The following is a 24,004-nucleotide window of genomic DNA, read 5'->3' as shown; positions in this document are numbered from 1 at the left end:
CATCAGTAAATTTGTAAAACAAAAATCAATAAGATATACCATAAAATAAAATGGAATTTCTCATAGAAATTCCTAATAATCTATGACTAGAATGTTTTTTCACTAACAAAGAATGTCTTAAATATCTTAATACTTGGTGATGAAATATTAAAAACAATTCCATAAATTAAAAACTGCACAAAATACTTGCCATCATGTGTATTACTTACTATCATTCTTGATATTCTAGGCAGTGTAATATGAGAAGGGATAAATAAGGGACATATAACTTCCATAAAAGAGAAAACATATCAGCTGAAATATGACTAGAGCTAGTAAGTTCAAGAAAGAGGAAAGTTAAAAGTGAACCAACAAAATTCACTAGCATTCCTAAATGTGGTAACAAAAGGGAAACAGAATGGAGAATATCACATCCACAAGAGCAAGCAAAAATATTAAACATTATAGAGAAAACATCAAAAGAAACATGCAGAATCTATATTTAAAAAACAAATTGTTGAGTGACATAAAAGGATAAATGATTTTAAATAAAAAGATTCATTATTATAAAGATGTCACTTGACCCTATAATTTCACATACATATAATATAACCTTTCAAAAAAGTATTTTATTTTAATTAATACTTAAAGTAAGCCTAAAATAAACTTTAAAGAAGCATGCAGACACCTTAAAGAAAATTATTAATGTGATCTTGCAAATTTACTTTTCAAAGATACTATAAAGCTATAGTGATTAATATAGCACAATATTAATAAAAGTTTAGATAGATCAATAGGCTCGAACCAAAAACTGAGAAATGGTTTCAAATATGCAATCAGTATGATAAAAGATGTTTTATCAAGTTAGAAGAGATAAGATGGGTTATTTAATAAATGATACAGAGTTATTTGGTTAACAGTTTAAGAAAAAAAATTAAGTTGTATTTCTAGTTGAAATTATACATCAAAATGTATTCAAGAGGAATTAAAGAGTTAAATGAATAAAACTATAGTAAAAAATTTGGAATAAAATATAATAGAGTGGGAGAAGCTTTTCTAAACAAACCCCGAACATGAAAGAGCATTAAAAGGGAGAGAAAGATTTGACAATAAAAACAGTAAAATAAAAGAAAATGATAAGATGTAACATGTATGACAGATAAAGGTGAATACCATTAAAATATACACTGAGAGTATCACCAAACCATAAGAACTAGACAAATCCTTTAAAGGAAAAATGGACAAAAAACATAAATAGTCAATTCTCAAAGGAAGAGACATTTAACGCAAGTTAATTTATGTCAAATGCTTCATTCTCAGTAATAATTAAAGAAGTTCAAATTAAATCCGCAGTAGTGTATCATTTTCCCCTATCAAAACTGGCAAGAAATTTTTAAAGTAATAATACTTGTCATTGAGGGCAAGAGAATACTTGCAGATACTGTTGGTGAGAGCAGAACACTATACCCTTTCTGCAAGGGCAGTTTGGCAGTATGAATCAAGACTTTTTTAAAAAGAACACATGCTTTGACAGGAGTCTCACTTTTTAGGAAAATATCCTAAGAAAATAACCACCAATTAATACTAAAAATTATTTAAAAGTTATGCATATTCAAATTTTTCTTTATAAAGACAAATAATAAAAAACTATTTAAATGTTGAATAAAAGACTCAGTTAAATTATGAGAACTTCACTTTGTTCAATACTTTCTGTAAATAAAAATAGCATTTAGGATGACTTAATCACAAGGAAATTCATAATATATCAAGTCAGAAGAACAGATTATAAAAGGATGATTCTGATTTTAAGGAAAAAAATTAACAATTATGTAGAGTAAATTAAAATGAAAAATTTAGTAAGAATCTTATCTCCTAGGCTCATGCATTAATTAAAATGGAAAAGGGCAAAAAAACCAGAATTCATTAATTAACTAATTATTTTATTTTGTATTTCTATATTTTTATAATAAATATGTAATGAGGGAATTTGTTGTAAACTCATTCATAACATATTTTGTAATGAGAGAAAAATAATAAGAGGTACTAAAAATGCAATAGTGCTTGAGATATAAAATACTGATAACCCACAATAGTATGTATTTCTTGCAAATAGTATTTAAATCACTTTAGAATTTCAGAATAATTGTAACTAAGTTAGGTGGATAATAACTGGCCTGATCTCATCTACAGGAAAAATGCATGTTGAGTTTTAGCAGTAGTTGAAACAAGCTATCTGAATACAATTTAAACTACATTTTATTTCAGTTCTTATTATATTATTGGTATGTCTTCTATGTAACAGTTATGGTGACACAAAGGTTTAGGATGTAAAAAGAAACAATTATATAGAGTAAATCACAATGAAAAATTTAGTAAAAATCCAAAAAAAAAAGAGAAAAATTTAGTAAAAATCCTTATCTCCTATGCTCCTAAAACTGAGAGTAGCACACAAATGAAAGTTCACATATCACATATAGAATCCAGAAAAAAAGTTAAAGAATTTGAAAAACCTAATTTTGCATGTGTTTTTGCTTTCAAGATTTAGTTGACTATCTAAGGCTAGTACAGTTTTTGCATTGTAAATTCATAATCAAAATGAAAAGTAAAGAAATATGGAAAGGGGGTTGAGAAGGAGAAGATAACCCAAAGCATAAAAAGTTGATGCTGAATCATAACATAATAAAATGTTAGCTTCCACATTACTAAGAAAAAGCAAGACCCCCATCATTCATGCTGGCAAAAGCTTGCCTTTGCATAAACCATTTCTGTTCTCACTGTTGTAAAACCAATGACTTTGGAAAGGATAGAAAACACAGAATGACGTGCAAAGTAGCACACAACATGTTATTGCAGCTGGATAGAGAATATGTCACTAATGACTTTCTTTCTACCCGTCAGTTATAAGTTAAGTTTTTTCCCTCCAAAATAGCAAATGGCCTTTATGAGTACAGAACAGAAGCCATGAAATGCAAAATAATATCCAATTTCCACAAAATTTTAATACTGTATTAGTTAATGGAATAAATTATTAATTATTCCCTGGAAAAGAGATGACTTCCTTTTGTCTTCATTTGAATTGACACAACATTCCTGAACACTAGGCAATTTTCTGTAATAAATTAAAAATAACATTTTCACCAGATAGATATTGCCAGATGTTTATCTTAAATGAGATTAATCCATGACCAATAGGCAGATTTACCTGAAGTTGTTTGATAATTCAGAAAACTAATCTAAGTTCCCAAATTGTTAACGCAAATCGGAGTGATGCCTCTTTGTTGATGAGACAACCAATAGAATTAATTAATGGCCATTGATTCTTTTCATGATACCAAAACCAGTAAAACAGTACTTTAGCTCCACAAAAGCATAAACAAGAGAAAGTGGGGGAAGAAGAATAACTTCCTGACTGATAGGGAAACTTAATTTTGTAATGGTTCTTAACTTGACTCGAAATAATAACATCAATCACACTAAAGTCCTTCAGGACTAAAGGTGCTCATCCTCATCAGGGTCAGAGGTCATGAAAAGTTAGATCCTATGAAATCTGTTTGAGATTAATCAACCTATGATCCTGCGGGTATGCTAATGAAGACAGCAGCAACAATTTACTCTTATGAGCGGTTTCTAAGTGCCAGGAATTGTTCTAAAAACTTTACTTGTATTAATCCTCTTAATGAGCCTGTGAGGTAGGAACTCTTCCTCCCCTACTTTAGATACAAGGAATTCAAAACAGAAAAGTTCAGGGACTTGTCCAAGGTCACTCAGTTAGAAGGTGACAGAGCCAGGACTTAAGAAAGGTAATCAAGCCTCAGAATCCACCCATAAGCCACTGTGTACAACACAGTCTAGAAACTCTTTTTTATAGGTGCTACCCTTGACCTTCTTTGACCAGGAGAAATTCAAATTAACGATTTGGATCCATAAATTATGCCATTATTATGATTTCAAGAGGAAAGACTAAAATTATCTTTAACTTAATTGTTCTTCATCTTTTGACATTTGTTTCTTTTTCATACCTTCCTATTAAATTAATGAAGCAATTAATCTTATAATTTATATGTTTATAGACTAATAAAAAGAGAAGGCAAAAATTTCATTCTGCAAACATTATAAAGAATAAAAGTTCAAGGGCACACTATACATTTACCCTCTCATATATGAACAAATATTAGAGGTAAGAATTTAATGTTAGAGTACAGAGATCAGCGAGCATGTCTTTATACAGAATAACATTCTCTACACTGATATGCTTGATATTTTGTATTTTGTACCTTTAATTTCTCCAAGAAGTTCACTGGTATTTAGTCTTTCCATTTTTTCCTTCCAATCTTTTGAAAGTAGTTTTTCCATGCAGGAGGAATCTATTAGAGTAAAAAAGTAAGTATTAAAAATATTACATATGTATTTTATAAGTATTAAAATATTACAAATCCAAAAAGCCAGTTTATGGAGAAATTCTCTCATTTAAAAATGATCAAAGCTATTTTTCATTGTTGTTTTAACCCTAGGATACAGACAATTATATTACTGTATCTATCACAAAATACCACAACTAAATTTATTTTTACCACATTATTTAAATTATTCCCAGGAAAAAAAAGATAATGTTCAATAATTTTATCTTGGTACATTATAAATATAATTCTATTAATATTCAGTCAGCATTTATCATTTCTTAGACTGACAGGACAGAAAAGGGGGCTCTTTCCCATGATACATTTAACTTTAGATGTTGTTCCTTTGAATCCAGGTGATTTTTTTTTTTTGAGTCTAAGCAAAATTCATGTGCTATTCAAGGAAGAAAGACAAATCTTCAACAGAGAAAAAAACAATTAAAGTGTAACCACTTAGTCCTTAAGAAAAGAAATAAACATATGGCAATTTTTCTAAAATACCCATTTAGAGAAAAATTCAAAGAAAATAAAGTCAAGATGTTCTCTTTCCCTCGGTAATAAAACCTACTTAACCTTTTCTCTTATATAGAAAGAGATATATATTCTTATAAAGAAAATACTCAAACACTATTTGCCCTACTGCATATCTAAGCAGCATACTAGATTATAGAGAGTGATTATACTTGTTTCTATAAAGATTCATAAAGGTTACAGAAATTTCAATTTTAGAATGTTCTAATAATTAGCAAAATTTTCTCAATGAGTTTTTTTCCCTCTATTCAGATGGGTTTGCAACTAGAGCTACTGCTCACAACTATATATATCTTTTAAGTTTCAAATCTTAACAAATAGGCCATGTTTCCGAAAGGGAATGCAGATTTAAATACTAAATCCTCAGTGCAAAGCATACTCCCATTAAACTTTAACATTCCAAGTGTCAAAATTCTGATAACTTCTTTTTAAAATTATATTTAAAATAGTTACTTCAATTCCAAATGCCTTTCCTCTCCCATATCGGTACCTATCTCTTTAGCATTTTCCCTTTCATTTTTTTTTCCTCCAACTTCTAAATCCTCCTTGAATTTTTCAGAGTGAGGTGTAAGGTCAAGATGGATCTAAAGGGTTGTAGAAACTAGATAAGCTTTAGAAAAAGACCGTGAGCCCCCAGTAAGAGATGAGAAGACCATTGCATCGTTAGAATGTATTGGTGAAAACAATTAACATTTGTCCGTGACATGATCAATCAATCAAGGAACGGATGGAATCCAGATCAGTGTGTCATGAATTGGCTGATGAAGAACACCAACCATACTGGCTCGCTATTGCAGAAGCTAAAGTTCTATCTAAATAGAAGTCAGCTTGATTCTATTAAGTGCAAGCTCACTGCCCCTTCCCTTCCTTCTTCCATTTATCTTTCCCCCCTCCTTTCCTTCTATTCTTTCCTAGTCATTATGTTTTTAGGCTTCAACAAGTGATCTACTACCATGATTAAAAATTGGATTCTGAGTGACTTTCCAAAAGGACCTGTGTGCATATGTATATACCAGTTTGCATTTAATTTCCAAAATGGTTTCTTATGCTACTTTTATTTTAGATTCAAAAACACACTATACTCTTTGTCTGTACTTACTTTGTTTTTATGCTAAAGTAATAAAAATGATAACACTAAGTTTGGGAGTTAAGAAGTAAATCCTCAAAGCCATGCCTAACAGAGATTAGTTTTTCCCAACTCGGGTTTAAATTTCTGAGAGAGATCAATAGAACATCAGATCATGGATAAGAATAATCAACTAAATGTCTTCAACTTCCTATACTACTCAGTTTTGTTAGTGCCTTTTTTTTAACCCTTTCATACATGTTGTAACATTGCACTAAGCTGATAATCACTGATATAAATGCTAAAGCATAATTTGTTTGGTTCAAATTTGAGTTGAGAATATATATTATAATAGTAAAAGACAAAGGCCCAATTTACTAGTAATGATCACAAATTCAGAGCAAGTTCATAAACTAGGATTAGATACACACTAAATGTAAAACAGGCGAAAATATGTCTCTCGTTTCTATAAATAGGCCTGAAATCTTTCAGAGCTCCAGGAAAAGAATGCTGAAGCTTCATGGGAGAAAAATAGAACTGTATGGACAACAGGAATACATACTTCAAACATAAATCAGACCGTGTGTACACAGCTTCACATAAAAGCTACTCATTAATAAAATGGTTAATAACATCAAAGCATTTCACATTCCTATTAAAAAATTAATCCTCACCATAATGCTGAGTTAATCTAGCTAATATGAGTTCCCATTTCAGTAGAAGAAACTGAGGGGAAAAAATAAAGCAGCTTTTTCATGTCTATATTTATAAGTCATAAAAATATTTAATAATGATCACTGATTTCCTTTAACTATAGGGCAATAAAAATCACTACATACAGCCTTATCAATTTAATCACAATTCTAAGAGATTCCAGGAAGATTCAGAACCCAGGAAGTCTCTTGAAAAACTCTCAGTTCTCTCACCTAATTATCTGACTGCCAAACGTCAAAGGCCACGCCACAATTAGTATTAATCACGCTTCATACTATAATGTAAAGTAAGTAAAATGAGGGTAAAAGGACAAAAAGATACAGATTGTTAATGAGTACCACACAGGTAAAGGACACTACTGCCATCACTGAGGGGTTTCTGACTTGGAATGAGGAAATATGTAATAGATAAAGTTGTAAATGAAAATTGATATTTTCAAATTTCCTACTCAAAACAATATCCAGGTAAGGGTGCAAATTAAAAGTAAGTATTCATCCTCTATGTGGCACATCCTTCAACTACATTAACAGTAGTATCTGTAAAGAAGTAATTGAACAATTCATACTTTACTCCATTCTGATCACACACAAATGCAAAAACCAAAGAGGTCAGAATAAGTAAAGAAGTCCAGATTGTATTAGGTACACGGGAAGAGTAAGACCACACAGACTGGCATAAAATCAGTAGTCATGGAGGATTCCAAATGGAATAAAAGTACTGAACATCACCTAGGTATTCTTAGATTATTTTATACAGAAAAATGTTTTATACAATTGACTTGAAAACAACTAATACACTTACATTAGTTCCACAGTTCTCAAAACATGAAACAATTATATAGCATATTTTACTGTTTGATTATTCAAATTTTATTAGTTTGACTGAGTTGTCCTCAGCAAAAAAAAAAAAAAAAATAGGAGAGGAACTACATATTTTTTGGAAATTAAGAGAAAGAACCACATTAGAAAATTTTTAAAAATGTCACCATAATATATACATATGAAAAATCAATGTAGGCCAAAATACTGCAGTGTAGAAGTGGAAAATGTCAAAATTAATTCATCTTACTTTGAAAGAATTAGTGCCCATAAGCCAATACATATTCCGTGAAATGCAGGACTTTATATTTATCTTGTCTAATTTTTGTAAATAATATGATTAAATCAAGACTCGAAAACTGAGAGCTCGACTTCAATTCTTGCTTATATTTTAATCAAGGATGTAAAAGATTTTGACATGTTAAAATCAATTCTCAGCCACATAGTTTTTGGTTTTTCTATTTTCCTTTGCAATTTAAGTTTTTCAAGAAAAAGAAAAAAGTAAAACACAATTCAGAAATAATTTTTAATAAATATCCTGCATAATGGATTGCAGAGCAATTTTTCTGCTTCCTAAGTATATAGGTTTCAGGCCAGGTAAGTTAAGAATGCTTTATCATGCTAACAATTAATTTCATTAAACAAGAGAAATTGAGGTGAGAGTATGTGAGGTATTTATTTCCTAACCTGCATCATAATACTTCAGGGACAATTTTAAATTATTCCTAGTTTTAAAAGCCACAGCAGTAATAACCCCTATTCTGCAGAAAGTGAAGGAATTTCAAATGTGTCAAAGAGAGTAAATAAATATCTCATTGCTAAAATTAAAGCATGGGGGAATAGGAAAGAATAATGGGAAAATTTTTTAATGCACAGGTACTTTAAAACAATTCACCTGTGAGTAAACACTCTTCCTTTTGCCTCAAAGTGATAAAGTTATAAATGCTAAAACATTAGAAACATGACATAAAAAATAAGTTTAAAATATTTGAGTGACAAAAACCATGACTGCTGCCCCAGTATGCAGATTTTCTACTGCTTTATTAACTCTTTTAAGATAATATTAAATCAATTCCTTTTATTTTTACCATAAGAATCATAAATTTCAAATGCAATAAATTTTCTATGTATTCAAGAAAAATGATAGCTTATCAAAAGTACCTTTGACCTTGGTTTACAACTAGTTCTGACTACATATATTTATACTCCTGCTAATCATCCATCCCACATTTTTCATTAGGAAACACAGACACACATGCCAGTTACTGTACATTTTTCCACAGTGACAAGTGCTCCACAATACAGTGGGATAAAATTGGAGCTTGGAGAGCTTGAAGAGCACTCTTAAATTTTAATTAAAACCCTCCAAGCTCACTAAAAATAATTAGACACTAAAATGTGCCAGTTTTATTTTGAAGTCACTATAACGTACAAAGCACACTCCCTGACGACTGCTCGTGCTGTCCTTCTCTCTCTCTCCCTCTCTCCAATGAAACAACTGATTTTCCAAATACGAACAAGGGGGTATAAATAGAGGCTGTTTTCAGGCCTGCTCTTCATGCTGGGAAGCTGACAGAAAAGACAGCAGAATGGGTTTTTCAGACTGCACCAAATGAACCTAGAATAACTTGCCTAACAGAGTTCGAATCACTGACAAACTCTAGATAAAATTCAGTCTGCAAGAAACACGAGTTATATCACTGATCTTTTTTGATCCAAAAGCCAAACCTTTAACCTCTTAAATGTTTTTGCTATCTTAAAATATCTCATACAATGCTATATTCCATCCTATTTTTAGCCAAGCAGCAAGAGAAAGCATGCCTTTCCCATACAGCAGGGCAATGATATAAACATCAACACAGATGCGCTGCCAGGAAGAGCTGGACTTCTCAAGCACTTGATCATTAAGGAATGCACCAACTGTTTTGGATAATCTCGTGCCAGCTCCCCTTTTGCTCCACACTCCCCTCTGGGAGTGGCCAATCTTGCCCTGGTCCTAATTTTTCATTTTACTCCTCCATAGCACCCCCCATCCCCGAAAATATGAGAAATGGCATTTATGCCTAGCAATGAAAAAGCAGGCTCACTTCCCCAAACAGACCAAAACTTTAAAACAATTAACCCTCCCCTCTTCTTTCAGATAAATTACTAAGTATAAAATGCAATCTGTTTCCTTTGTTTATTCAATATGAACAATTTGTAAATGACTCAAGGATAAAATTCAGAAAATGTTGTGCTAAATTAGAACCATTATAAACATGCTAATGACTCAATGCTTGAGTAAAACATGCATGATCGGTGTGAAGAAATAGATTTAGTTCCTGTGAAATTCTGTTGTGCTGCCTTAAAATGATTCGGTCATTAAATCAGATATTTTCCTTCCAGGAAAAAATGTTAATTCCACAGCCACTTTACTAGATAATATACTGTGAGTGTATGTATGCATGTGTGTCAGTGGGAGCTTTGGAAATGTCATTAGAACTATTAGATACAAGATTTTGGCATATTCATAAGGGAGAAAAAGATCCACACTTGAAACCTGGCAGAAATACACATACAGACATCATCACATTGGGTGTAATATTCTCTCTTTGCACTGTTTTTATCTACCAAAGTCTTTGATAACTTTTATGGGAATCCCTTAAAATTGACACTTAACATACATTCATGGAAGTCATATTGTCCTATGCAGATGTTTCATCTGCTTTCCAAGGTTGCTTAGCACCTAGAACAGTATCAGAGGGACCACTCAAAACCAAATTTCTCTCCCATATTCATCAAATTACAACTACTACCAGCATCAATACAGAAAAAGAGGGAAACATCCAGCAGGTGATTCAGAGGCTCACAGCCTACTGCTGTAGCTGAAAGAGACTTCAGGGGTCAGTAAGAGCAACATCCTCCTTGCAGAAACCAGAAAACAGAGTCAAGATGAGGAAGTCATTTGCCTTCCCCAAGGTCAAACATGGTGACAGAGCCTTGACAGAGCCTTCGGTGCTGATTTTACTGAAATGACTAAATCATATTTGAACATCAGTCTTATAGTCTCAATACCACAGCATCCAACTGTAGAAAATGAATAATTGTATCTATTATTAATTCTTTCAGACAGAGTGAAGCACTCTAGTTTCTTGGGGAGGGATACAAAAAATTGAAGGTACTGCAGTGAAAAGTCAATAGTGTTCAACAGCCAGTTCTCCCCCACACACTCTGTTATGCTGGGTCTTCCTGTTCCTTCAGATTGCCTTTTCCTTAATGCCTTGTCTTGGTTTGAATGAAGAGCTTTCTTTTTCTGAATATCATCCACTAGGGAATAGTTAAGATGCTGCTTAAAAATACTATTGAACTTAAAAAGTAATCGCTTTCTTTTTTTTTTAAGGATTTTATTTATTTATTCATGAGAGACACACAGATGGAAGCAGAGACACAGGCAGAGAGAGAAGCAAGCTCCATGCAGGGAGCCGGATGTGGGACTCGATCCCAGGTCTTTGGGATCAGTCCAGGTCCCTGGGCTGAAGGCGGCGCCAAACCTCTGAGGCACCCGGGCTCCCCAAGTAATTGTTTCCAACTTAGTTTTTATCTTCATGTATAAGAAGTAAATGTGCAGCCTGAGACCTTGGTTTTTCATGGTAGCTCATTGCCTGGGACACCTTCAAATTTACTACAATTTTAATGAGTAAAAATGTTCCATTAGAAACCATGGATGTCCATATTAGTAAAATTATGACTCATCATGACCTCCTCTCATGACCCTCCCTACATTCTCCCGCTCCATGCCAAAGGCTAAGGTACTCAAACCATATAACATGGGACACTGTTCTTTGGGCTCTACAAATGTTTCATTTTTACTTTTTTTCAATACTCATTTAGCTGCTGTTTAGAAACTGTATTAGACTGTGGAAATAATAACTTCTGTGTCCTATATTCCTTCTTTTGGTTTCTTTGGGGAAATATTTCTGAACACCACTATCATCCTGATGGAGTTGTCAATCATAGTGCTCTACCGCCTGCCTCCTCCTGCTTCTCCTAGCCACACAGAGAGTAATTTGACCCAATCAGAATTCTCTGCAGGAACTAGACAGAAAGGTTCTCTTAAGCTCAGGTGGGAAACTATAAGCATATGGGCCTGGTATTGTCATGCCCATCTTCTCTGACACATGGAGAGAGCCTGTGTGAAATAAAGACAAATGAAACCAAAAATACAAAGAAAGACAGGAGAGAAGATAAATAAAATCTTTACTCATGTTAGCATACTTACATCTAAAAAAGCCAAGTCAAATTCTGCTCCTGAGCTATGTAAGCCAACAGAATCCTGTTTTTGCTTAAACTAGTTTGAGTTGGGTTTCTGCCATTTGCAACTTAAAAAAAAAAATTCTAAACAACATGAAAACCAGAACAAAAACTGTCATACCTACTCAAATCTGTTATGTTCCAAATGGCAACACACTGGAAACCACTAACTTCTACTACCAGGTTAAAACATTTATTACGGAAATCTTGAAATAAACCTCTGCTTTATTGAAAGATATGTAAAACTTTAAACTGTTATAGGGGCACCTGGGTGACTCAGTTGGTTAAGCATCTAACTTTTGATTTGGGCTCAGGTCATGATCTCAGGGTTGTGAGATCATGTTCCATGCTGGGCTCTGTGCTCAGCAAGCAGTCTGCTTGAGGATTCTCTCTCTCTCTCTCTCTCTCTCTCTCTCCTTCTCCTGCTCCTCCCCCACACCTCTCTAAATGAAAGAATGAATGAATGAATGAATGAATGAATGAATGAATGAATAAATAAATAAATAAAATTAAGTAAACTTATTATAGGACTGCTATTTATAATTATTTAGCTATCTAAATTAGGATTTTCTAAACATGATGCAACCCAAGGAAATTAAAGCAGAAATAAAGTGGAAGCTGGGGTTCATTAAAAAACAAAAACAAAACAAAAACAAAAGCAAAAACAAAAACACAACAAAAAACTCCCATCTAAGATCATCAGCAAGCCCCAATTTCAGTTTTATGTTCATCAAAATGGCTTCACTGACTTTATACTTAATGTTAAACAATGAAGTTTCAAAATAAGTTTTTTCTGATGAAATATCTTTTCTTATTTGTTTTATTTCTGGAAAGGCAATTCATAAATAATAAATTTAAAATAAGGTTATACCTCTTAGATTAGTTTTCAAGACCCTCCATATTCTGACCCTAGTGATTCTCCTCCTATTATTTTTCCTGTATGAAACTTTTCATTCTGCTCAAATGAGTACACTAAACATACATCACTCTTTCATACAAAGCTTATGCTTTTTCACTTCACCTTTGCTCATGATAGCCTCCTGATCTGAATGCCTCCCCAGTTCTTGCTGCTTTCTAAAAACTCTACTATTCTGTGGGGCCTACATAATTAAATACCACCTCTTCAGTTATGTGTTGGAAATTCTCTCCAAAAAGCAAAATAAACTGGCTGAGCATATATTATCTGCCAGACACTATGCTTTTTATACTCTCTTCATGGATCAACTCATTAACTCTGAATTTTACAACTCTTTTCTATATCTATCATTGCTGTTACTTATCCATTTTACCACCATATGATTAAATATATGATCAAGTTCATACTGCATTACCTTAACTAAATATTAAGTTCCATCTTGGTCAAGAAAAATTTGATACCACTTTGTGTTCTTCCATAATGCTTAATGCAAAGCTCTGTACATAGTAAATAAAATAAGTTCCTTAATATACTAAAAGAAATTACTCTTATATGTGTGTCAAACAACAACAGAACTACTTTGCTTTTTAAAATTAATCATATTGGGATGCCTGGGTGGCTCAGTGGTTGAGCATCTGCTTTTGGCTCAGGGTGTGATCCTGGGATTCTAGGATTGAGTCCTGCATCAGGATCCTGCATGGAGCCTGCTACTCCCTCTGCCTGTGTCTCTGACTCTCTTTCTGTGTCTCTCATGAATAAATAAATGAAATCTTTTTAAAAATTTAAAAAATAAAAATAAAATTAATCATATTGTATGGGACTTAATATACACATATAATAAGACCACCATTTTAAATGTAAATTCTATGAATTTTGTCTAATTATACATTCATGTACCTGTCACTTCAAAGAAGATAATAGAACATTTCCAAAATAGTTATCCTGTGCTCCTTCATTGATCCATAATCCTAGCCCTGGGCAACCATTGAATTGATATCTATAACTACAGAATAGTTTTGCCTACTCTTGAATTTCATAAAAAAAGCATGAGAGTATACAGTAGGTAATCTTTTGGATACAAATTAAAATTTTTGAGATTCAATCATACTGTAATATGTGTTAGTAACGGGGTACTTTTTGTCAATGGATAGGTTTGCATTGTATAAATGCACAATTTGTTTATCCATTCATCTGTTTATGGACATGAAGGTTTTGCCTACTTTGAGCTAATATAGAGATTTATTCATAAGTCTTTATTGATATGCCTCTTTTTTCCCCTCTGAAAATGGACTTTCTTCTAAAAGTAGGACTGTTTTGTGCCTGACTTAAATTTTTTAAGATTTTATTTATGTACTTAATTTAGAAAAATAATTTATAAAACATATTTATAAACTACAAATCTATATAAATTATATATACATGAATTTATATTACATATTATACACATATATTTAAGTTATTATGTATATCTGATACATATCTTTTGTCAGATATATGTATTGTAAATATTTTTATCTGGTTTACATGCCTTTTTATTTTCACAAGGTGTATTTTGAGGAGCGATAGTCGTTTATAGGTCTATTTCTGGATTCTTTGTTCTGTTTTATCGATCAATTCATTAACCTGGCACCATACCAAACTGTTTTGATTATTGTAGCTTTCTAGTAACTCTTGAAATCACAAAGAATAAGTCTTCCAAATTTGTTCTTCTATTTCAAATTTATTTTAGCTATTTTAGGTCCTTTGCATTTCCATATAAATTTTAGAATCAGGTTGCCTGTCCAAAACAAACAAACAAACAAACAAAAACCTTGGATTTTTACTGTATTTATCTTTTTCTTTTAAGATTTTATTTATTCATTCATGATAGACGCACACACAGAGAGAGAGGGAGAGAGAGAGAGGGAGGGAGAGAGAGAGGCAGAGACACAGGCAGAGGGAGAAGCAGGCTCCATACAGTGAGCCCGACAGGGTACTCAATCCCCGGACTCCAGGATCACGCCCTGGGCTGAAGGCAGGCGCTTAAACTGCTGAGCTACCCAGGCTGCGCCTGTATTTATCTTGAATCAATTTTAATCTTTTTTTACTTTAATATATTTAGGGGCACCTTGGTGGCTCAATCCAACTATAGATTTCAGCTCAGGTCATAACCTCAGAGTCATAGGATCCAGCCCCATGGTTGGGGTATGTGCTCAAGGGGAAGTTTAGATTCTTTCTCCCTCTCCCTGCTTGTCCTCCCCCGGCCCCTACACTCTCAATCTCATTCTCTCTAAAATGAATAAATAATCTTAAAAAAATATATATATATATATATTTAAAACTATGAAATTTCCCTTGAAATAGTGTTTTAGTTTCATCCCACATATTTTGGTAGGTTTTTTTTTTCATTATCATTCAGTTTAATATATTTTATAATTTTGTTTTTTTCTTCTTTGGTATATGGCTTATTTAGAAGTATGTGGTTTAATTGCCAAATATTTGGGAATTTTTAAAATTTCCTTTTGTTACCATTGTAGTTTATTCCCATTGTGGTCAGAGAATATACTCTACAGAATTTCAATCTTTTTATATTTATTCTGACTTGGTTTATAATCCAATATATGTTTTATCTTATGAGATGTTCCATATTCATTTGAAAAGAATAAAATTATTCTGCAGTGTTTTAGTATAGTGCTCTATCAATGTCAGTTAGCTTAGGTTGATTGACAGGGTTGTTCAAGTCTGGATTTTCTGTTTGTTTGGTTTCATTTTCCTTTCAAATTCTGGAAGATGATTATTGAAATTGCCAACAATAATTGCATTGTACATATCTTTTTTTTCCTTTCAGTTCTGTCAACTTTTGCTTCATGTATTTTGAACTTCTGTTATTAGATGCATACATATTTAGGGATTTTATATCTCCTTGATGAGTTGGCTCTTTAAGCATTATGAAATATTTTTATCTTTGTAATACTGCTTTTTCTTAAGTGTACTTTTATATTACTATTACCACTTCATCTTTCTTATCACTAGTATTTGTATAGTGTATCTTTACCCACCCTTCTACTTTTAATCTGTTTACATATTGATATTTACCGTATTTCTTATAGTCGTATATTAATTAAATCTTCTTAAATTCTAACAATCTCTACCTTTCAAAATTATTACAATCAGTCCATTTACATTTAATATAATTATTGATAATAGAGATTAAACTTGCCATCTTGCTATTTTTTCTATATTTTTATTTGTATTTGGTTCCTCTTGTCCTCTTTCCCTTTTTTTTCTTTTATTTAATTTCTTAGAATTTATCTTTTTTATTGATTGATTACCTATATGTCTTTGTTTCATTATTTTAATAGCTGATCAAAGATTTTTGATATATGGGGCACCTGGCTGACTCAGTCAGCAGAGCAGGCAACTTTTAATCTTGGGGTTGAAAGTTCAAGCCCAAAGTTGGGTGTGGAGATTACTTTAAAATAAAAGCTTAAAAAATTCTTTGCAAAAGATTTTCAATATATATCCTTACTTACAACAATCTATGAACAAATAATATACTACTTCAAATGCAATGTAAAAAACTTAAAAATATCCTCCATCTTTTGTTATTGTTGTCATACATATTACTTTTATGTTTTATTTATTTTTTTAAAAAATGTATTTATTTATTCGTAAGAGACACAGAAAGAGAGAGAGGCAGAGACAGGCTAAGAGAGAAGCAGGCTACTTGCAGGAAACCCGATGCAGGACTCTATCCTGAGACTCCAGGATCACGCCCTGGGCTTAAGGCAGGCACTCAACCCCCGAGCCACCCAAGCATCCCTACTTTTATGTTTTAAACTCCACAACAGGGACCCCTGGGTGGCGCAGCAGTTTAGCGCCTGCCTTTGGCCCAGGGCTCAATCCTTGAGACCGGGGATCAAATCCCACGTTGGGCTCCTGGTGCATGGAGCCTGCTTCTGCCTATGTCTCTGCCTCTCTATCTCTGTGTGTGACTATCATAAATAAATAAAAGTTTAAAAAAAAATCTAAATTTCCATTTTCCTTCGCCCTGACAAAATTGCTTAAATTTTTCTGTGGTGAAACTCTATGGCAAATAATTCTCTGAACATTTTTGTTTCTGAAATATCTTGATTTCATCTTCATTTTTGAAGAATATTTTTCCTAAATAATGAATTCTAGGTTAATTTTTTTTTCTTCCCTTAGGACTCCAAAAGATGCCATTGCAATATTTTTTAGTTGTATTTTTTCAAATGTGAAGTCAGGGATAATTTCTCTGTACCACTAAAAACAATGTGTCTTTGGTCATGTAAGATTTCAACAGTTTTCAGTAATTTGATTTGGGTGTGCTTTGATATACATTTTTCTTTGTGTTTATCCTGGAATCTGGAGGTTTATATTTTCTGACAAATTTGAAATTTTTTCAGCCATTATTTCTTCAAATACATACACATGCACACACTGTTATGCATACATCTTGACTCTATTTCACATATGGTATTACATTATTTCTCACAAACTATGAGACTTTGTTCATCTTTTTTCTTCCTGTACTTCTGTTTGGATGATTTTGATTGCCCTTGTCTTTATTTTACTAATCTTTCCATCTACAGTTAATTGTTTGCATTTACATTTATCAGGTATTTACTTTTAAATCTCAGGCACTATATATTTCACATCTTGAATTTCTATATGCTCTTTTTTGTTGTTTCAATTTCTCTATTATGTTTATATATTCCTTTAAATCCTTGAATATATTTATAATAGCAATGTTTTTTATTGAAGTATAATTAACATACAGTCATTTTCACATATATAATGATTCAATTCTATATATTTCTCAGTGCTCATCAAGAGAAGTGTATTCTTAATCCCCTCTATCCCTTTTCCCTACCCACCTCCCTTCTAGCATTCTGCAGTTGTTCTCTGTGTTCCACAGTCTATTTTTTTGTTTGTCTCTTTCTTTCTTTGCTCATTTATTCTGTTTCCTAAATTCCACATGAATGAAATCATATGGGATTTGTTTTTCTCTGATTGACTTATTTCACTTAGCATTATGCCCTCTAGGTCCATCCATTGGATCTGGAGTTGTTGGATCCAACAACATCCATTGTTGTAAATGGCAGTATCTCACTTGTTTTCATGGCTCAGTAATATTCTATTGTATATATAGAGATCTAATATATATGTATATGATTTCTTTTTTATCCATTCATCTATGGATGGATGCTTGAGTTCCTTCCATACCTTGGCTAAGATAATTAATACTGCAATAAACACAAGGGTGGGTATATCTTTTTGAATTAGTGTTTTCCTTTGAGTAAACACACAGTAGTGGAATTACTGCATTGTGGCATTTCTATTTTAACTTTTTGAGGAAAACTCCATGCTGTTTCCCACAGTGGCTCTACCAATTTGCATTTCTACTGACAGTGCATGAGGGTTCCTTTCTCTCCAGATCATCACCAACACTTGGTATTTCTTGATTTTGATTTTAGCCACTGTGACAAGTGTAGGATGATATTTCATTGTAATTTTGATTCACATTTCCCTAATGATTAGTGATGTTGAGCATCTTTTCATGTGTCTGTTGGTCTTCTTTGGGAAAGTGTCTATTGAGGTCCTCTCTCATTTTTAATTGGATTTTTTTTTTTTACGTTTTTGCTGTTGAGTGGTATAAGTTCTTTATATATATTGAGTATTAGCCTCTTATTGGATATATCATTTGCAAATATCTTATTCCATTAAGTAAGCTGCCTTTTTGTTTTGTTGATGGTTTTCTTTGCTGTACAAAAGCTTTTATTTTGGTGTAGTACCAATAGTTTAATTTTGCTTTTGTTTAGCTTCCCTGAGGAGATATGTCTAGAAAAATATTTCTATGCCTAATGTCAAAGTGATACTCCCTATATTTTCCTCTAGGAGATTTGTGGTTTCAGGTTATAATAGATATGCTAAAGTCACTGTCATTGTTAATTCTATCATCTCTGTAATTTGTGGGTCTCTTTCTATTAACCGATTTTTTTTCATACTTATAGGCTTATGTTGTCTAACTTTTTAATATATCTAGTATTTTTTCTGCATACTGGACAATATATATATTAAATTTCTGAGTGTTTGGAATTTGTTCTTCTCCAAAAAGAACAAATGGATTGGATTGAGTTTTCTTCTTATGGATATCCATTTAGTCATAGATCATCTTAATCAACTAGAGCCTTCTTTTTAAGCTTTTTACAATGGGTCTACCTTTTTTTTCTTTGTTTGTTTGTTTATATAATCTCTACATACAGCCTGAGACTCAAATTCATGACCCTGAGATCAAGAGACACATGCTCTTCCAACTGAGCCAGCCAGGTTCCCCTAGAGTACTTTTTAGTCTAGGGATAATTTATTCTCATTCAAAAGGCATGGCTTTTCTGGATTTCCACTGAATGTCCTGGGTATTTAATGAGGACACTCCACTGTAGCAAGTTAGAACTTAAATGTCTCCCAATAATTTTTGTATTTTAGTAGTTTTACTTTCCAAGGCTATTCTTTGCCAAGCCTCTTATATACAAACTCTATTATGTGCAGCTAAGAATTTAGCCAAAAACTCAAAAGGACCCCAGAGAAGATTTTTAAAGTTTTCTCTCTGTAGCTTCTTTCACTCTCAGACTTCCATCTGCAAATTATAGCCACTACAATTTCCCCAAAATCTGATGACTGCTCAGTTATACAGTACTTGGGTTGGCTCTCCCTGTAGCAGGGTCTGGTAAATGCCACCAGATAGAAAGCCAGGATAATCGTAGGGCTCACTTTGTTTTATTTCCCTCACAGATTATGGTCTTGTGCATCTTAATTTCTAATTTTAAAACAGTTGTTACATAGTTGATCAAAATCTCTTGTTTATATTAGAAGATTAAGTCTCTGTTTGAACAATATGATTAGCTCACATTAATTAAGTATCATATGTCAAACACTAGACCCAGTAATTGCATAATATTCAAGTGCCCATGGAAAATTACTTAAATAGACCACATGTTGAGTGATAAAGTAAGTCTAAGAGAATGTCAAAGAATTGAAATCATGGAAGGCATGGTTTTTGACCATAAGAGAATCAAATAGAAATAGGTAATAGGAAGATAACTATAAAATCCCTAAATCAGGATTTAAGCAATACACTTAAATAATCTATGATGCAACAAAAATTATGAACCAAAATATTTTGAACCAAGTTATAATAAAAATCTGACATCTCAAAATTTATGTCAAGTAATGCAGTTATTAAAACTTTAAATGCAAATATTACAAAAGCAGAAAAGTTGAAAATTAATTACCCAAGCTCCAGGTGAATCTAGAAAAAATGCACCAAATAAACCCCCTGAGAGGGATGATGATGAATAGATCTCAGAGCATAAGTCAATGATGTAAAAAATTATAGTCCGATGTAATTTTTATTTTAATGAATTTGAAAATTTGGATAAAAAATTTCCTGAAAAATACACTTATTAAAATAGAAAATCAAAATAGGTCTTTAAAAGATTTATTTATTTATTCATGAGAGACAGAGAGAGAGAGAGGCAGAGACACAGGCAGAGGGAGAAGCAGGCTCCTCACAGGGAGCCCAAAGTGGGATCTGATCTTGGAGCCAGGAATTACTCCTGGAGCCAAAGGCAGACACTCAATCACTGAGCCACCCAGGCATCCCGAAAGTCAAAATAGTTTTATATTTACTAAAGATATGGGGTTATTTATTTATTTATTTTTAAATATTTTATTTATTTATTCATGAGAGAGAGAGAGAGAGAGGCAGAGGAAGAAGCAGGGTCCATGCAGGGAGCCCGAGGTGGGACTCGATCCCGGGTCTCCAAGATCATGCCCTGGGCTGAAGGCAGGTGCTAAACGCTAAGCCACCCAGGGATCCCAAGATATTGAGTTTATAATTAAAAGCCCTCCACAGAGGTGACTCTAGAACCTGACTGCCACACTGGCGAATTTTTCCAAATATTCAAGGAAGAAATATCAATATTTTACAAACTCTTCAGTTAATTAAAAAAATAAAGAGGAAATACTTCCCAATTCAACCTTGACAAGTACACCATAAGAGAAATCTACAGGGGATCCCTGGGTGGCTCAGTGGTTTGGTGCCTGCCTTTGGTCCAGGATGCGATCCTGGAGTCCCAGGATCAAGTCCCGCATTGGGCTCCAGCGTGGGGCCTGCTTCTCCCTCTGCCTGTGTCTCTGCCTCTCTCTCTCTCTCTCTCTCTCTCTCTCTGTCTCATGAATAAAAAATTAAATCTTAAAAAAAATAAAAATAAAAAAATATTAGCAAATTATTACAACAATATATACAAAGAAGCCGAGATGCCTGGGCGATCCGCAGTTGGCCAGCTGCCTTTGGCTCAGGTCGTGATCCCAGGATTTGGGATCGAGTCCTGCATCGGGCTCCTGTGAAGAGCTTGCTTCTCCCTCTGCTTATGTCTCTGTCTCTCTGTCTCTCTGTGTCTCTCATGAATAAATAAATAAATCTTTAAAAAAACAAGAAAAAAGCCAAGTGGAAATTATTCCAAGAATACAAAGTTGCTTAAAGATTCAAACATCAATATAATGTATGTTATAATAAAGGTGGAAAAATTACGTGATCATTACAATAGATGCAGGCAAAACACATAACATTCCATACCCATCCATGCTTTTTAAAAAAAAAAAAAAAAAAAAAAGAACTTTAGCAATCTAGGAATAGGCGAGCACTTCCTTATTTTGATCAGACACCCACAGTGAATAATATTATTCATGGTGAAATACTGAATGCTTTCTTCTAAGTTCAAAAATAAAACAGAAATGTCTACTATTACCCTTCTAATCAACATTATCCTGATGATCCTAAGGAGAAATAAAATAATAAATAGAAACAAATGTATGTGTAGACAGCTTCTGGTTCCAGTCTGGCATTTAAGGAGCTTAGAAGTTGCCACTGTGTTCTAATGACAATTAAAAAGATTAAAAAAACCTGAAAAATCAACACCTCTTTGGAGATCCATCAGAGAAATTAGGTCACATAGCAAATCACTGCTCCAACTAGTGGAAAGAAAGACAGATAGATATATAGAATCACATTACTGGGGCAAAAATCCATGAGCAGAAACTTCCATGAGAACCAGGGCTTATGTGGGAAAATTTGAACTATAATTGACAAATTGCTGGAGGCTCATGATAGACAACTCCGAAGGTTAAAAACTCTAGGGAGACCCAGTTTAGGGGTCTCCCACACTTTCGTGAGTTTTACTTCAAGGTACTCTAGCAATCGTCACAGTGAGTATCAGAAAATAATCCCCTTTGCAGGAGGAAAGGAAAGGAAACAATTTTGAAGTACACCAGAACATTCTGTTCTTCTTAACAAGACCTATCCTCAGAAGAAACTATTTGACCAGAGCCTAATATGGCAGGATTTTATCAGAACTTAACCTACCTAGGAAAGTAAAATATCTGACTCTAACTTCCTCTAGCCATGTAGAAGAAAGAAAATATGCAATCCAGCCAAAGTTCCCCCGCTACAGAGGTGGAGTTGTACTGAGAAGCACTGGTGAAATTCAAAGTCCAGGGGCACAGGGTCATCAAAAGACTGAGGCCTACTCATAGGACTAGAAAATGCTTTCCATCCACCTATGCCTCACCACTAAATTACTAAAGGCCTATTTACCAGTTTCTTTGATCCAAACATCATGTCTGCCATTCAACAAAAAAATTACAAGGCATACTAAAGGAAAAAAATAAACAGTTTGAATAGACTGAACAAGCATCAGAATCAGAGTCAGATATGGCAGGAATGTTGAAATTGTCAGACCAAGAATTTTTAAAAACTGTGCTTAATATACTAAAGGCTTTAATGGAGATAGTAGACAACATGCAAGAACAGATAATGTAAGCAAATAGATGTAAATTCTAAGAATCTAAAAGAAGTTCTAGAGACCAAAAACACTGTAACAGACATGAATAATGTTTCTGATGGGTTCATTTATATACTAAGAACATTTAGAGAAAGAATATCTGAGCATGAAGATTTGCCAATAAAAACTTCCTAAATGTAAAGCAAAGAATAAAAAGACTGGAAAAAATATACCTGAATATCCAAGATCTATGAAAGAACCACAAAAGGTATAGATATGTGTAATGGGAATATCTGAAGAAATGACAAAGATGGAAAGAAACAGAAAAATATTTAAGCAATAATGACTGAGAATTTCCCAAAAAAATGTCAGACACCAAGCCACAGATCCAGGAAGCTCAGAAAACATCAAGCAGGAAAGATGCAAAAACAAAAACACTAGACCTAAGTATATAATATTCAAAATACACAAAGATAAAAAAAAAAGTTGAAAGAAGCCAGAAGAAGGAAATGACTTATCTATTCAGAAGAGCAAAAATAAGAATTACATTGAATTTTCTTTAGAAACCAAGCAAGAATAGAGTGGAATGAAAAAATAAAACCACTGATCTTGAATTCTATACCCTGAAAATTATCCTTCAAAAGTAAAGAAGAAAGAATTTCTTGGACCAAAACAAAAAAAAAGAAAAAAAAATTGAGGGAATGTGTTGCCAGTAGACCTGGATTTCAAGAATTGTTAAAATAAATTCTTCAGAGAGAAGAAACATGATATAGGTCAGAATATAAGATGCACATAAAGAAAAGAAGAGCATAAAAAATGAATTAGTAAAGATAAAATGGAAACATGTTTTATTCTGAATTGAGCTAACAAATACATTTCTTCAAAATAATAATAGCAACAGGGTATTTGACTGCGTGTGTGAAATGTGTGAAATTGTAATGTAGGTATAGCACACCTACATTAATTGGTTTTTGAATGTTGAACCAGCTTTGCATACCTGGGATAAATTCATACATAAGAATATATGTATGCTTATGTATGAGTGAAATGAATGATAGCAATTATACAAGGGATAGGAAGGAAGAACAAGGAATATTTTGCTGTTATAAGGTACTTGTATTACCCATGAAGAAATACAGTGTTATGTGAAAGCAGAATCTGATTAGTTGTAAATGTATACTGCAAACCTAAGAAAAATACTAAAAATTTTCAAAAAGTATAATTGACATTCTAACAAAGGAAAGTAATGAGATGATATAATGTGCTAATTCAAACCACACAAAAGGGAGAGAGTGTGGAAGACAAAAAATAAGAATAAAGAATAGAGACAACAAATAGAAGACAGTGGCAAATATGGTAGATAGTAATCCAACTATATAATAATCACTTTAAAAGCCAGTGGTCTAAAGACACTACTTAAAAGATAGAGACTGTCAGAGTTATTGAAAAAA

General features: G+C 32.9%; 1 protein-coding gene across 34 annotated transcripts in view; it reads right to left on the bottom strand.

The window, feature by feature from the left end:
• SOX6 (SRY-box transcription factor 6) overlaps positions 1 to 24,004 on the bottom strand; it is a 633,064-nt gene that overhangs the window by 245,943 nt on the left and 363,117 nt on the right. For all 34 annotated transcript variants that reach the window (XM_072793935.1, XM_072793936.1, XM_072793934.1 and 31 more), the window contains one exon: positions 4,254 to 4,343. In XM_072793935.1, coding sequence (XP_072650036.1) covers positions 4,254 to 4,343 — 90 coding nt within the window. The remainder of the gene's footprint in view (positions 1 to 4,253; positions 4,344 to 24,004) is intronic.

The sequence above is a fragment of the Canis lupus genome, chromosome 23 (genome assembly GCF_048164855.1).
Source record: "Canis lupus baileyi chromosome 23, mCanLup2.hap1, whole genome shotgun sequence".
In the NCBI taxonomy this organism is placed as follows: Eukaryota; Metazoa; Chordata; class Mammalia; order Carnivora; family Canidae; genus Canis; species Canis lupus.
Note: the sequence above shows the minus strand (reverse complement) of the source record. Positions and strands in the feature narration are given on the sequence as shown.